Source organism: Argopecten irradians, chromosome 1 (assembly GCF_041381155.1).
Source record: "Argopecten irradians isolate NY chromosome 1, Ai_NY, whole genome shotgun sequence".
NCBI classification, from domain to species: Eukaryota; Metazoa; Mollusca; class Bivalvia; order Pectinida; family Pectinidae; genus Argopecten; species Argopecten irradians.
The window spans coordinates 13,172,420-13,188,621 of record NC_091134.1 but is presented as its reverse complement, the minus strand read 5'-3'; the positions used below and the strand labels follow the sequence as shown (position 1 = coordinate 13,188,621).

The 16,202-nt window shown below is 33.0% G+C and overlaps 1 protein-coding gene across 2 annotated transcripts; it reads left to right on the top strand.

Annotated features, from left to right (window-relative positions):
* Positions 1-6,124: 6,124 nt before the first annotated feature.
* On the top strand, positions 6,125-15,110 carry LOC138318170 (phospholipid scramblase 1-like). 2 transcript variants are annotated; one of them, XM_069260331.1, is made up of 10 exons: positions 6,125-6,256; positions 9,329-9,383; positions 9,792-9,887; positions 10,398-10,475; positions 10,805-10,884; positions 11,134-11,264; positions 11,671-11,791; positions 12,118-12,220; positions 12,447-12,505; positions 12,882-15,110. In XM_069260331.1, exons 2-10 carry the CDS (start codon positions 9,353-9,355, stop codon positions 12,924-12,926), a joined length of 744 nt encoding a protein of 247 aa, XP_069116432.1. In that variant the 5' UTR covers positions 6,125-6,256; positions 9,329-9,352; the 3' UTR covers positions 12,927-15,110. The 2 variants fall into 2 exon arrangements, with proteins under 2 accessions (XP_069116432.1, XP_069116440.1); XM_069260339.1 differs by having other exon boundaries at positions 6,175-6,319.
* Positions 15,111-16,202: the final 1,092 nt, after the last annotated feature.

The following is a 16,202-nucleotide window of genomic DNA, read 5'->3' as shown; positions in this document are numbered from 1 at the left end:
GTCACGTAAATACTGGAGTAGTGTTGTAGATGGATTAGGATGAGGAATCTCGTGCTAGGAAAAAGGGCAACTTTGTAAGTCATACTGGTTAACATTTATTTTCTTCATGAATTAAATAGAGATTCAAAGATTATCAGTTAACCTTACGTTGACAAGTAATCTAAAATTTCATGGCAATCATTTCATAGTCAAGCATTTAATGGAAATAGCGCATATAAGATTTCTACTCAGTGTACCAAATCTAACACAGAACAAACTAACGACATACCAGCAGTAAGTTTTGAACTAGTAGATTTAGAGTATATTGATCATTATGCTCTTTGTTATACCAATATATTTACAGTTTGCACTGACATTGACTCAATAACCATTCTTTCTAGTATTATCATTATCAGTGTATAATGATAGTACAACACGTGCGGCGATTCTATTGTTATGGGAATAGTCGCTGGCGTAGCAACGTGGGGTCATGACCCCGATTTTGGTGGGAACACATAAATGACGGAGAGAACAAAATATGGATATTTTAATAAAAAAACTCAAACGTTTCAAGAATAAATAATATCCGTTTACGTGAAAAACTGTAAATATATTCGCCGGGGTTACATAATTTACACTCCATTTTCATTATACCCTCATAACATCAACAAAATAAAAGTATATTCCTTAAATCGACCTACTTTCAGGTGGAAAAACATGATTTATCAACTCGAGGGTCATGAATAAGTACATATTACCTAATAAAGTTATTTCTAAAAATTATATACCTTTGTACCATTGATATAAATTGTTAATATATCTCCGGATCCATCCATCCTACCCAAGACCTGTTAATGTGAAAATGAACAAGCATAGTCATTTGGCATCGAATATGTAAACAGGAATAATTTAAAAACATACATTACATCAATAATTCATATTCAGATAAACGATCCTTATACATAATGTAATAGTCTTATATATGGAATGGAGGGTGCCATTCTTGTGTCGATATATTTTAAGTATCTTTCATATATGAATATGGGATATAGGAAGATATACCGCCATTTTGCAACATGTTTGCAATGATAAGTTTTAAGAAAGCCGTATCCGCAAGTCAATTTATTCATACATAAAATCTTTCGTTGTATTTTTAGCCCACCATCATCAGATGGTAGGCTATTCAAATCGCTTTTTGTCCGTGGTTCTTCGTCCGTCCGTCCGTCCATTTACATTTCTTGTTACCGCTATTTCCCAGAAAGGGCTAAGGGGATCTTTCTCAAATTCCATGTGTAGGTTTTCCTAGGGCCCTAGTTTTACATATTACATTTTGGGACCGATCGGTCGACTAGATAGCCGCCAGGCCGCCATCTTGGATTTTGATAGTTAAAGCTTGTTACCGCTATTTCGCAGAAAGTACTGAAAGGATCTCTCTCAAATTTCACATGTAGGTTTCCCTAGGACCCTAGTTTTGCGTATTGCATTTTGGGAACAATCAGTCAACAAGACGGTTTCCAGGCAGCCATCTTGGATTTTGGTAGTTAAAGTTTGTTACCGCTATTTCTCAGAAAGTAATGAAGTGATCTGTCTCAAATTTCATGTGTAGGTTTTTCCTTAGGGGTCTAGTTGTGCATATTGCATTTTGGGATCGATCGGTCAGCAAGCTGGCCATCATCCTGGATTTTGATAATTGAAGTTTTTTAGTGTTATATATCTCAGAAAGTACTGAAAGGATCTTTCTCAAATTTCATATGTAATAAAATGTAATAAAAGTTTGAAAAGCAGAGATAAGATTCTACTTTCAATTGTGAGACGTTGATCATTCTTTGGTGGGCGTCAAGATCCTCTATTGTTATTTCAAATTCTGTAATTTGCCTGCTTTACAGTTAAGTCAACGTGCTTTCTCAAAATGATGTTCAAATTTTACCCATAATTGTGTTGACCCAGTGAAGTCTGACGAGGAGTTAATGCAAAGCTATCCTGGATGATTGGATCGATAAATGTACCATTTACTCCTTTGTCGTAATCGTAATGATAACTTTTAAATTTATACAGTTCCACTATTGATAACTACCGACTCTTTAACGTTTTGAGGTTAAACACAAAATCCTACGCTACATGCAAATATTTTTCTTCAAAATAATTCGGTCGATTATTTTCGTAGAAGTATCATTGTCCTAGATCACCGTCATTAATTTACAATCTTTTCGAGAAGACAACTAAAGCGCGCAAATAAAGTGCTTTTTTACAATTGTACAACTTCTCGTGTACATGTATGCCTTGCGATATGAGAAATCCAAACAAAGGCATAGATTTGCGCGAAAACAATGATGTTGTAATATTACATATCCTACCTTTAGTGAAATGCTAAGCGTAATTAATACGATCACAAAATGAAATGATATGAAAAGATATCTTTTCAGAACAAAATGTCAGCATGTCAAATATTACCAAGATTCTATATTGTATAGGTAGATATTCTCGTATCTGCTTGAGTTATTTCTAAGCACATTAAACTTACCTTGTATAGCCAAATGAGGTACTGAAATATTATGACTCTCTCTATTTCTAGTTGACTGATCGCCAGTCAGTATGCCTCGTGCTTACAAACACACATATACCTATGCAATGTCGTTGCAAACATACTAGCATACACAAGACAAAATGTGTCACGTGTTATTTGATTGACAGCTTGGTATCCGTCATACATCATGCACAGAGAACAAGACAAACTAACGACGATAAATTCATATTTTGGTTTTATTTTCTAGATATTTAATCCATATTGATTCGTACATAATGAGCATTTTCCCTAAAAATTGTTAATTTTAAAATAAACGGAGGTAACATCTGCGTCTGCACAGTTTAATATATACGGCTGTTTACAAATAATCATGGATCTGTTACTTAGATATGCACATACAAGATATCGCTTCTTATTTGTATAGATACCGAAGGAATACTAATTTTCGAGAAAGTATAAGGGAACATTAATACTTTTGAAAATATAATTTCGGAATGCTTAACTTAACTGTGTCTCTACATAGTAAACAAACATTTTTGCACACGACTTATAATTCATACTGTCTACAGCAAAGAACAGCTTAGATATAATTAAGTGCATACGCCCGTTTCAGATGTACGAAGTTAATAGATTAGCATATTTCACCACCTTTCATTTATGAAATGAAGACCATGGATCAGTGTAACATATTTGATCACCTATTTTTAGAAATATCAATGCCATACAATTTCCATGTTTGAAACAAATGCTTTATTGATATCGCAATGCCATGCATTTTTTATTAATCTGCTTAATTTAAGTGATGTAGATACATGAATTAATTTGCGGATTAATCCTTAACGTGAATCATAATTTTAGCGAAAGTAAAACGCATACGAAGGAAAGTTGTTTAGCAGTAAAAATAATGCAAATTGGGTGTTATTATGTTTATTCCAAATTTTCAATATTTTAAATGTGATATCAAGCATGAATTGCAATTGCAATTACAATGCCATTAGACATTTAAATGATACATTGTATAGGCTAATAGACCAATCAACCCTTTTGTACTGAGCCATGTCATGTAAGCGGCCTTTCGATTAAAACGTCCGTATTAACGCTGAGTACAGAGCAATATGTCTCACACAATTAGACTTGCTGTGGTATTTGAGTATTGCTGCTAAAATATTAATAATTTTGATTATCGTTGTTTTTTTAAATATTGACTTATATGTTTTACACATTGAATACTTCAAATGCCAATGTCTTTATCGTAAGTCTCCCTACCATTTTACACATACAAATAAGTCTGTGGTGTTCTAGTCTGTACTGCAGAAGATGGAGTTTTGTAACATATGTATTGTTGTCGCCAGTGCTGCCATAATCTTTCCTCAAACTGAACTCTATACCTCGCCGGACAAACATTATCAAAGGTAGGAAATCAAAAGGTAACACCACACAATACTAGGTAAGTGCACAACCTTTATATTTGTTCACATAATGTTTTATACTAAGCGATGCTCTCTCAAAGGATGTCGACCATCTTCGAAAATCGCGAACACGTTTGCCATGGCGCTGTAATGCATCTTCCTACATATTATATTATCTATATAGATGGCAGAGCTTTGTAGACGATCTTAGCGCGCATTATAAGATTATTGTCTGCAAAGCTTAAGCATCTATATAAACCATCAATTCCAGTCGAAAGACAGTTTATTAAGGAATAGATCTTTATTTTGTTGACGTCATGGGGGTATAATGATAATGGAGCAAGTGTAAATAATGTAACCCTCTCTTGTCATCTTCAACGAATTTGATTGAACAGCTGGTTGTATTTGAGTCATTCATATCTTCCCACCAAAAGTGAGGTCATGAGCCCACATTTCCCACCGCAATGCTACGCCATTGGCTATTCACGTAACAACAGAATCGCCACGCGTGTTGTGCTATCATTATACACTGATCATGATAATACTAGAAAGCATGGTTATTGAGTACATGTCAGTACAAACTAAAAATATATGCTTATATTAACATTATGAACTCATTTAGAGGGGTCTGCAATTACATTGCTCAAATTAGACCAGAAAACCCTTTTAACATCGACGACATACTCCACAAAATGGAACAGCCATTTTGATGGTGATCAGTTGACGTTGCCATGTCTCATTAGTGACGTCATAATGGTCACGACGTTGGTATCAGTTATTCCGTCTTTGCATATTACAGAGTTAGCTCCCTTGCGGGTAGTTATCGATTGTTACGTCATTATTTTGTGAGCGCAATTCACGTCGTTTTCTCTGAAACATATCACGTTACGCTCACAAACACATGACGTCACAATCAATGCCTACCCGCAAGTGCAGATATCTCTGTAATATGCAAATTCGGAATACCCCCATAGACTTCAATGAATGTATTAACTAAATATATATAATGATATTGTAACAATATACTATATCACCTGAAGTAATCATTGCGTTTGGACACATTTTTTTAAAATTTTATATGTCCTTCCCTTGCCACCATAGTATCTAAATGTAATTATTTAAGCATTGATATTACTATTTTTAACTTCATCGGGGTATGAAAGAAATTAAAAAAAATATCTTGGCTGCTGATAGGAAATTAAAGCCTTATCATAAGGTCTATAGTTTCTAGGACCTTTAAGTTATCAGCTTCTGTATTACCACATCTCTGAATATGTTACACTGCTGCGGAAGGATATTCAGCGACTGAAATATATTCGACGAAACCACCAACCTCGTGAAGGATCTTTTGACTTGCCCTATTCCAAACGATTACGTCAACGCAGATTACTATACATAGAGACACAAAAGACCTAGGACCCAGTTATTCAAAAGATCATTAAGCTAGTCTAAATTTAACGGCAATTTTCAAATCAAAATAAAATAATTTCTTGACCACCAAACCTAACAAAATGTTAGGAAATTATGAGTTATTCCATTATATATATTCATGCACATTTTAGAGCAGACATAATCACAGATTTTGCAACAAATAATAATTGAAAATTTCACCAATCAACTGGATAAGCTTATCACTTTTTGAAAAGCTTGGTTCTGATGCTTTACAAGTATTCAGAATTATAAACGGAATTGACACAACCAGTGATTGAGGTTCATTACCGACAAAAAGTGACGCGATTAAAACCTTACGATGATTCACATCCGGAAACATTTATTTGCAACAAATGAAACTAATTTCGTTATTTGTTGGAGAAAATGTGACATTAAGTTTTTCTCTCTGCTTCTATCATGAACATAACTATGAGCATAAAACAAAAGACATATATAGCATATGAATTATATCTGAAAATGTACGAACTGAATGTTGCTCAATATTTTATTATGTAGTTTAGTTTTTTAATGAGTATTGCGCAATTTCAATTTTGTACAGATAATGAAATGAGGGTGTAATTGAGACGATATTTGCTTAATTTAAAGTAAGCTGAAATGGGGTATATATCGGGTATACATGTATAACAAAACTGAAAGATTGAATAGAATACACGGTTCTAGTATTCATATAGAATAATACATACATGAGTGCTAATAATTTATTTTCTAAAATGTTCACCTCTGCTAACCCCGTTGGTGCCCCTCTTATGTTTATTATACATGTATAGCCCTCATGCCCAGGTATCAATTGCATTGTGAAACAGTCCTACTTGGACGTTATAAATAGCCTGTTAACACTGAACGGGTGGATTGTGGCCGGAGGTGAACTGCTGCATATTACTGTTTAGTGAGGGTAAGCATAGCTTTTATCTTCATTGGTATAGCTGCTGCCATCTTGGAAACAGTAATACATCAGGTGAAATGGATTTCTGGTGACCTGAATCACATCTTTATCTATTGTTTGTATGAACTTCCAATCATTTAATGTATATATGTATATGCTCTATGGACAGGTAAGTAATTATATATATGCGCTTGAGTTCACCTGGTACATGGAGTGATACGGTTATCAGAAGGGATGATATAATGTGGCCGTAGACTTGTAAAATATTATCAATCAGTTTTCTATAGAAACAAAAAAAATAACCACAGCTAGGATAGCTTTAGTTAAGTTCATGATCTGTTGTTGCTATAAATATTATTGATATGTGACCCAATTCCTCAAACGCTTCGTGTTTCCTATATATTGAGAACAGCAGCCATTTTCAGGTCATTAACTATCATTTTCTAGAGGTTGATTGAAATTTACTTTGATAGATGCAAGCCATATATATCTATCGAATGTTTGACGTCAGACAACACCTAGGTCACCAGTGTATATAATTCTATACAAAATGTCGATATACCTGGAGATTATATCGTTCACAACAAGGGATTATTTGTCAATACCAGCTTTAGAGACTGTCGTTTGGTTTGACCAAGTCCATTACGCGTGTATCGATCGTCTGCACAGTATACCTGTGTGCTATTATGGTAAACAAATTGCAATGGGAAACTGGTAAATGTTTTATGATATTCGGCTTTCGTTCCCCGAGCTGTCGAATGTTACGTTCTCATCCAACCAGATTTGTTCATATATATCACAACATATAAGAGACTGAATTAGAATCTTAGGATCATTTCACGACAGGTATATGCTTCAAGCATTGTTGGATCAAACCATATTCTGATAATCGCACAACAAATCTTAATCGGATGAGACCGTAAATAGGTTCTTTGCGTGATACTCGGCACTATATATAGTATTTGGCAAATGTTCAAGACAAGAGCTATGACATGAAAGAAAAGTTTCATCCTTTGTTTAAATTACATAAATTGTATTCATAAAAATAGAGACATGTAGAATACATGAAAATTTAACATGAATGTGATGATATGGAAGTAGGTTTTAGTTTACCTATACATAATCCTTCTCAACGGATATTACACCAAAGCGTCAATGCATGAGTAGTCTTTTCATATAGGCTATAACTTTAATTATTGCAGGATAATAATAAAAGTAATATAATAATACTGAAAGGAAATGAGGAAATAGTAAAAATGTTTGTGATACGTAATGGTTATTCCAGAGTTCCGAGTGAATGGTTGGAATAGATAAATAAAAGATAAACGCTACACTACTGATCAGTTATTACTTTTTGTAAAAATAAACATTTCAGCGACTAAAACCATTTCAACATTTCGGTCATGCAAATAAAAGTTTTATTAAGAAACAATAACAATTAAACACTAACTTGACATGTCAAGTGAGATGAGAACAGTTAGCGGGAGGCAGTACAATTTCTGAATTACAAAATTACATTTCAAAATTATCCGCAATGGACGGACATAGCGGCCAATTATCAGGATTCTTTCTGTCCAGGTGAAAGTTTAAGGAGTTACATTCGAGTCATATAATATTAAGCAATTTCTCAGTCGAGAAAAAAAAACATTATGTCAATGTGGTAGCAGGTCAATGGTATCCTTACCATGAAATCATGTAGATCTAATTTATCTTTAGGGAACACATTTACATCAGTCAAAACTCACTCAATCGCAACATATTTGATTTTGTAACGGTATTCCACTTTTTTTTCACTACAATACAGCAGGATAATATTAATAACGATCAAAACGTATGACTCAATATAGGTCTATATAATGTTATGTGATCCGTTGAATTATACGCATATTTTCAATTCGTCGAAAAAATGGTGTAGGTTACCACTTCCTACATTTCATAGACGATTACAAGCTTACATGTTTTTTGATAGAGTTGTGGGTATCGCCATTCACAGTGAAATCAGGATTAAGAAGCAACAATGGGCATGATTTACTAAGCGATATTTAAAGATAGTACTAACACATTGTAATGGTATTATCAAATAACCTTGTGTTATGAAACTAACAATATACTTTTCTTTTCACAATAGGATATTCTATTAATAAAATAAATACACAAAAAAACATGGCATAACAAGTTCATTTACGTTAGTTGAGCAGTCACGTCATCAATACGTGATGTGGTATTTCGAAATTGTTTCCACATATTGATTGCGAGGCGAAGCGTTTTATATGTATACTGATACTTTTGAAAACAGGCTTGTCTGGTTTATATCAATATACGAAATGATCTTGAAGTAATTATTTACTTTATATTATAAACAGCAGTCTGACAACATACATTATTTTGTCATTTCGATTGAATGTTTAAGAGCATGCCATCGATTGTCGTATCTCTTCTTATATTCCCATTATGTGCGTAAAACAATTATAACAATATATATATATATATATATACCAACTCCGAACCCTTCTCAGCACTACGAACAAGTTGGTCATTACGCCGTTCGAGCATGGTACGTTAATGATGTGTACACAGAGATATCAAGCGCCATCGATTACCTGATAAGCGCCATCGATTACAAATGTACATTTTAATACACAAGACTTTAAATGTCGTTCATAGTTCGTTAAATTGTTTAGCGGAAATATCACAAACTAGTTGGTTGGTTGTTTAAAGTCAAGATTTAGATCACTATTTAATTTCTATTTGAGACATTTAAGATATTTCACCCCGTCTCCCTTTCCCAACCTTGGCTTCGGACCGTCTGGTAACTAAACACCAAACCGAGGGCACGTTTTATGCTATCCACTATCAGTGTAAAGTATCCAGCAAAGATCGGTTCAATTATCTATTGGCAAGTAGTCATTACAATATACAGTAATATAGGTAATGACCTCAAACGGTGGTTTATTTCTGGTTACTCCGGCTTTACCCCAAACTCACAAACCTGGCACGCTCTGAAATCACCATACCTGGACTAAGTTAATGCACATCTAAGATTATTTTCAATGCTTATGTACATGTATTTTATGTTTTCAGATTTCTGGCTGACAAAGGGCCAAGATGGCCGGAGTTGTGAAGCAGCAACCAGTTGGCACGTATTTTCTATTTATTTGAATAATGTCTTAGCGATGCTTTCTAATCTCCAATCTATTCTTGTCCTTAATATAAAAATAAAGTTGAATGATTTCGTAATTGGTAGACCGCAACGAAATTGCTCAAATTAGAAGATTCATGTTAAAAGCCGCCTCTTTTAATTACGTGTACATTGTATTACCTTATTTTGACAAATCCAAATACCGACCCTATTTTGTAAAAATTTCATATACAACATTTTTACCTCCAATCCCTCTACTCTTAGATGAACAAAATGATAAAATTTAATTGATTCACACGTAAAGTAATGACACACCTGATCGGACATTTACACAAAAACAAATTAATTGTCTTTGTTTTAAATACATATATCTTACAGTCTCCTTATTGGAAACTTACCTTATAGGTTTTAGTCAAAATCCCATGGGAGCTACGGGGGCGTTGGAGTATTTGGCAAGTTTGAACTTCATTAAGATCCGGCAGAAGGTTGACATAGCGGAATGTATGTATAAGTGGTCGTAGTGTGACTTTTATGTATTAAGTTCACAATATGCTTCTGAAAATGTTTTTTAATACTCTTTATAGCACATACGTGTTTCATTTGTGTAAAATATTGTTAAAAAATGAAGAAAAAATATTATATGGATTTATTATATTGAATGAGATATTTTTTTCACACATGAAGCAATATTTCTAAGCATTGTTTTTGTCCGCTTAATAGAAACTTACTTTGTGAAAGGTAAATATTGTATACGATTTTCAGATTAAACTTCCGAGCAATAACCTGAATATCCGAATATCTATCATTGTTTTAAATATAGAACAAGTTACTGACAGACTTAGAAAATGAATGTTTAATACTAAATACGCTAAACGTGATTGCATATGAAACTCATTTGGTTTGCAGTTAGTGGACCAATTCTATAAGGTATACTCTCATGAAAGTAAATGCATGATATACATTAAATCAACTAGAATATAAATTGAGTAAAAAATATGCTGAACATTTCAGTGCTGACTCCATGGGAGGTGGCAAACCGATATGAAGTGTGTGACGAAAATGATCGAGCGTTCATGAGGGTCCAAGAAGGTAATGATAGAAATTTTGCTAAATAGGAAACAAAAATAACCTTTTCCCCGTCAAAACTAACTTCGATTGCATGTTGATTGTGAAAGCAAATCTGTATTGCAAACAACACAAACATAGATAAATAGTAGGGTGATTTACTTTATTATATTCTGAATATGAACACTGCTGAATCAACATTTTGTATTGATACCATATCGACTGATTACCACACCAAAAGATGAGGGACAACCAGTTTCCAATTACAATTGTAGTCCATCAAAAAAGTTTCCTCTTACTGGGGTCAGAATATAGGAGAAAATCTTTGCATGTTTTACTCGTGTTTTTTGCAGAATCTGATACGTGTGAGAGACAATGTTGCATGCCGGTACAAAGAGGTCTCGTGCTCCACGTCACAGATATGTCGGGTCAGGTAGGATATAATTATGGGATAGCTATATATGATATTGAGAGATGCAAAAGGAACTTCTTACACCAAAGCAAACGTTATATGAGTGGCTGCTATATAACTGTTATAATGCAATTATTGCTTCTTTCCAGTATATGATATATACTCAGTCAGGGCTGTCAGTTCTTAAATTCAAAGAGAAAAGCAACCATTTATAATATTATACTCTCAAAGCAAACTCATTTTCTACCAATATTGATCTTCCGGTTTCAGGAGATTGCACAAGTCCGGAAAGACTTCAAATGCTGCGCGGGCGGAAGTTGTTGTGCTAGTGCCGACTGTTGCGCCATTGAAATGTTCACGGATAGTCCTGTAGGTCATAACATTTCGCGTTCGCGCCAAATGTAAGTGGTGGTGTATATATCAAATATATTTGAGCAAAATATATCTTAATTCCCTTACAGAACTAGTTACAAGATTACACGTATAAAATAAATAAACACAATCTTCTTTTTGGCGAAATAAAAATGTAACATGTAGCTACGTTCTTGCATTAAATAAAAGTTTAGTAATTGAGGTTTTTGTAGCAAGTAGGGAAAATTTAAGGATGGCTACTATTCGTCACGGATATACACTGAAAGTTTCGGGTAAGATGAATTCCATTATCACCACTCTTAGACTATTACATATTATTGACACTGACGGTTTTTATGTTATTCGTAATTCTATTTGACGCTGTCGGGACACGACTGCGCGTATTTGTTCCTTTTTCCTATCATATTTTAATATCATGTTAATTTCTATCATAAGGTATTATTGCTGTTTCCCGAAATTTCATGTGTTCGATGGATCTGGGCAACAAATGTATGAAATAAATGGACCCTGTATTCCTTGCCAAGGACCCGGATGTACGGACGATTTAGAGTACCCGGTATGTGTTCATAAATGACAAGCACAAACGCTATTTTGTTCTTGTTTTTCGCGGGGAATCAAAATTATCTACATGTATTTTTTGCATCTAATGTTATTTTCAAGATCTGATATAGCATTTTATACATTGCAACGAATTATCACCAATGAATTAAACAACTAACCTATTCCATATGATTTAAGACAATAAGTAAATTCCTCCATGTCAGATAAATGAGTCTTGGACGTTTCGTCTTGGTATTAAATATTTTGTAGATAGTAAAATGGAAAAATCTATTAGGTAAAAACTAAAATCCTGATTATTAAGTATCTGATTTTTAAAATTAGCTGACCAACCCTGGTGGTTCTGATGCAAACGCCAAAGTGACGAAGATTTGGGATGGGATTGGTAGAGGGTGTTGTACCTATGCCAACACGTTTGGTTGCCATTGTAAGTACATTGGGATCATTTGAAGGACTTGCAAACAGTATTTTGGTATTTATTTTCATCACTTAGATGAGTACCATGATAGAATGACATAAACAGGAAGATATACAAATAAGATTGAAATTGAAATGCTCTGTTCTCTGAATTTGAGAAACATCACAAATATATCCATGTGTAATTATAAAGAAAACCCGACCAACGTTTTTCTTCTTAATATTATTATTTCTAGATCCTCCCGGCATGGATGTCCAGAGAAAACTCTCCATATTCGGATCTGTCTTTGTCTTGGTGAATATATACTCATTTCTGTTTAATTTTATTTCATAAATCTTCGTCATACTTGTTCTGACAGTTGTCAAATACTCTTTATGATTACTGGTAGAAAATGTTATGTTCTGCATCACGACATTTATATTTAGAAACCTTTTGAAACTATTCGCAGAACATAATCTTCATAAAGATTTATTTGTTCACGATTCAAATAACAAACTAAATTTTCTTTTACTGTCATTATGTTATGTGTTGGCCTGCGCTATGCTTGTGTTACTATTGTAATCTTATTACATAGAATGATATAATCGTATCACAATAACAAATGGAGTTCAATTAGAAATTATCAGTACTATTACCAAAAGAAAAAATCCTAATGTCAATTTTCTTTCAGGATTATTTGATCTTCGAGAGAAACGACGGTGGCGGAGGAGGTTAAAAACATCTGTATGACGATGTTACGGCCCACGCAGATCGAAAAATAAAATAAAATAGGCTTTATATCATTGTCAACCTTTTTATGTCAATATATGTTAAAATGACACGTTATCTTTATATCGATGTTAATTGAATTATGTGTGTACGTACTTCGATATATAGAATATGTTCTTAGATAGTCTTAAGATATCATGTTTATAAAAAATTCCAGTAATCGAAGATCGGCCGTACAGTTTATTTCATATGGAGATTTTTGCATGTCAATGACCTTAAGATGATTATCATTCATATTTTTATAGAAAAAAATATTTCCGTATAAATAATCTTTAGTTATGCCTGATAGAAAGAAGTTTTACCGAAATGTATCATCTGGAACTAGAAATTTTTGACACTTGTTTATCGTGTTCGGTTACAGTTTTATCAACCTTGCTTTAAAAAAGATAGGAACTGATAAAATAAATCTCTAGACTGGATATATGTATTTTTGAAATGTCCTCATCAGTATAGTACATGTTGTCCATGATCTTAATGGCTTATATCATGGCATCACATATGATAGAATATTTGAAAGTAAACTAATAAAAAATTATAATTGATTCTTGATGTTGGATTTAGGATGTTTTTTTTTTAATTTTGAATTTTTTTTGAGATTTTGATAGAGATATTTTATACATATGTATATAAAAAGAGAGAAATGTCATCCGTTAATAAATATTGATTGTTTAGTGATAAAACTGTGTACATTACTAATGTTACTTATCTGTGTTGTCTGTCAGATTTTAGATTAACTTTAGTTAGTGAAAGTATAAAAGCAAACAAATGGAGAATAAAACTATATTACCTTATTACTTTTGTGAGAAACCGCTACGCGGATTCACACAGTTTGCAAACAAAATTTCTTTCATACCCTGATGAAGTAAAAAATATGTCATACAGAATTCTAGACAAACTGATACCATAGTTGTGTAGCAACGCTCTGTACTTTTCTGTAACATTCGAAAAGTTTTGAATTGGAGCGATTTTGCTCGTAGAAGAATTGGTAGTATACACGAACCTATCGCTGTTAATGTGATAGTGTCTAAATGTTATCGTCTGCATTCAATTTCACATTTAACCTTTATGGCAGAAAACATCATGTTCTTTGTTAATTCTTTTTATTTCGTAAACTTTTTAATAAACACGCACCGTTTTGGATAGATGACACGAACTGCTACATATTTCTGTCAATTGGACAAATCTGGCAAACATGGATAGTATGTGTTGAAGTATGTTTACAAGATTAACTTATACGAGTTAGAATTGAGATTAGGATTCTTATTTAATTGATTAAACTTTATTGCATAATATTGGAAGGTGAGAGGATATAACCCATTCGAAGTTCCGCACGTGATCGGAAGTGGACGTCGTTTGGTACTTCCGTCAAAATAGCAAATATGTATATTGTTTTTTTACGACAAATCTGCCATACTTAACAAAAAGAGGAATCATAAGAATATGCCGTACAGAGTGTTGAATATAACAGATCAATAGTTTTATTTTACCATCGTTTTGTATAATGAACTAACTATAACCTTCTGTGGAGGGATACATCTAGAATTGTCTTCCCAGACAGAGTTATTTTCTCGAATTGTCTTTGAAACATAAGGGAATCCTGGTGTTATCCCGCATGTGTTTAGCTTTATAACTTCGGAATTTTTGTTCAGACAGAAATCGTTTTAGTCTTATTTATAAAGGAAACAGTCATGACATTGTGTTTTTCCTTAATTTACAATCTTTATTTCTTTATGCAAAATGACGAAAATAGAATTACCTTTGTGATAACAGTAATTTTAATAAAAAAAAAGAACTAGACACGGTGCTTACAAGCGTTTCCGTGTTCCAAATAAAGACGTTCCCTACAAGTCTTGTAGGAAATATGCCTATAGCTTCGTCAATTTGAAATAACAGATTTAGATCATATTCCCTTTGAAAAAGCGTTTTACAAATTTTGTATATTATCTGGCCTTTTAATACAGCATGTCTACACATAACGATATGATACAAAGTACCATTACGGAACCGACTCATTAATGTTTGGTAAGATCTTATGATTGATAACTTTCTAGTATATTTTACTTGTTTATTTATATTTTCAATGTCAAGACTGTAGTTTTTTAAATACTTATTAAACATTTATTGAAGCATGGGTTTTGTTCATTAGTTTTATTTATACTCTACTATATAGTCCCAATTTTATGCGGTAGCATTCTTGATTCATTGAAAGGAGACCTAACCAATCTGACACACAGGAATCTTGTTTTTGTATGGCATTCTGATTGTAGACACCGTTCCCTCTTTCCGTCGTTCTTACAGGTGTTTTCTTCCAGTTTTGTTAATAAAAGTAGTGATTTCTGGAAAAATACCAAATTCGTATTACTGATGGTGTGTTGTGTATATGGAATGGATGAAGATGTTAAAAGTGGTTGTTTGCTTCCTGTCACTAATTGACCTACTAAATTGTCCCATGCGGCATTTATTACGATATGTTTGGAACTCTTTTGTAACGGAGACGAATAAAGAAAACGGAGATAAAGAAGAAGCTGTAGTGTTTTGTGTGCGCATCTAAAATATTGAAATATAAATAAATCCCTGATCACAGCCTGTGTGCATACTCTTTGTATGTTGTTCATAAACTTGTTTTTGATTTTCCCTTTGGATGAATAAAGTTATGGTAAGTAATATTTAATGCTGTTTTATACCTGCTCATTATCGGAGTGTTATCATAGTATAACGTACAAGTGTATCCTAAATAGATATTTAATTTCAGTATTGTCTGGAAAATTACATATATTCGTAATTATATGATTTTGAGATATACATGTTTGTATCCACAGTAAGAGAGCTTATATAGACATAGCCTCCTGCCAAATCCCTATTTAATCGAATGATTTAATAAAATATTTTAAAATGAAATGAACTGAAATATAATCGATGTTACTAGTAAATGATCATTTATATAGTGCAAGAAATCAATGCCAATACCTAAAGTTTATAATATTGAATATGTGGGGATAATTTTAAACTTTTCGAGTTTGTTACTCTTATATATTGTAACAAATCGTGCCTTAGCTCTCAATATTTGGTATAAATCCACACATTGTCGTTTTAAGAGTAATCTATGATATGTACCAACTGAATTATCAAGTTACCAAATTATAAATCAGGTCACAAGCACAAAAATGAATAAACGCATCTTTTTGAATATTTCATACATATTATTGTTAATTAAAACACAAAC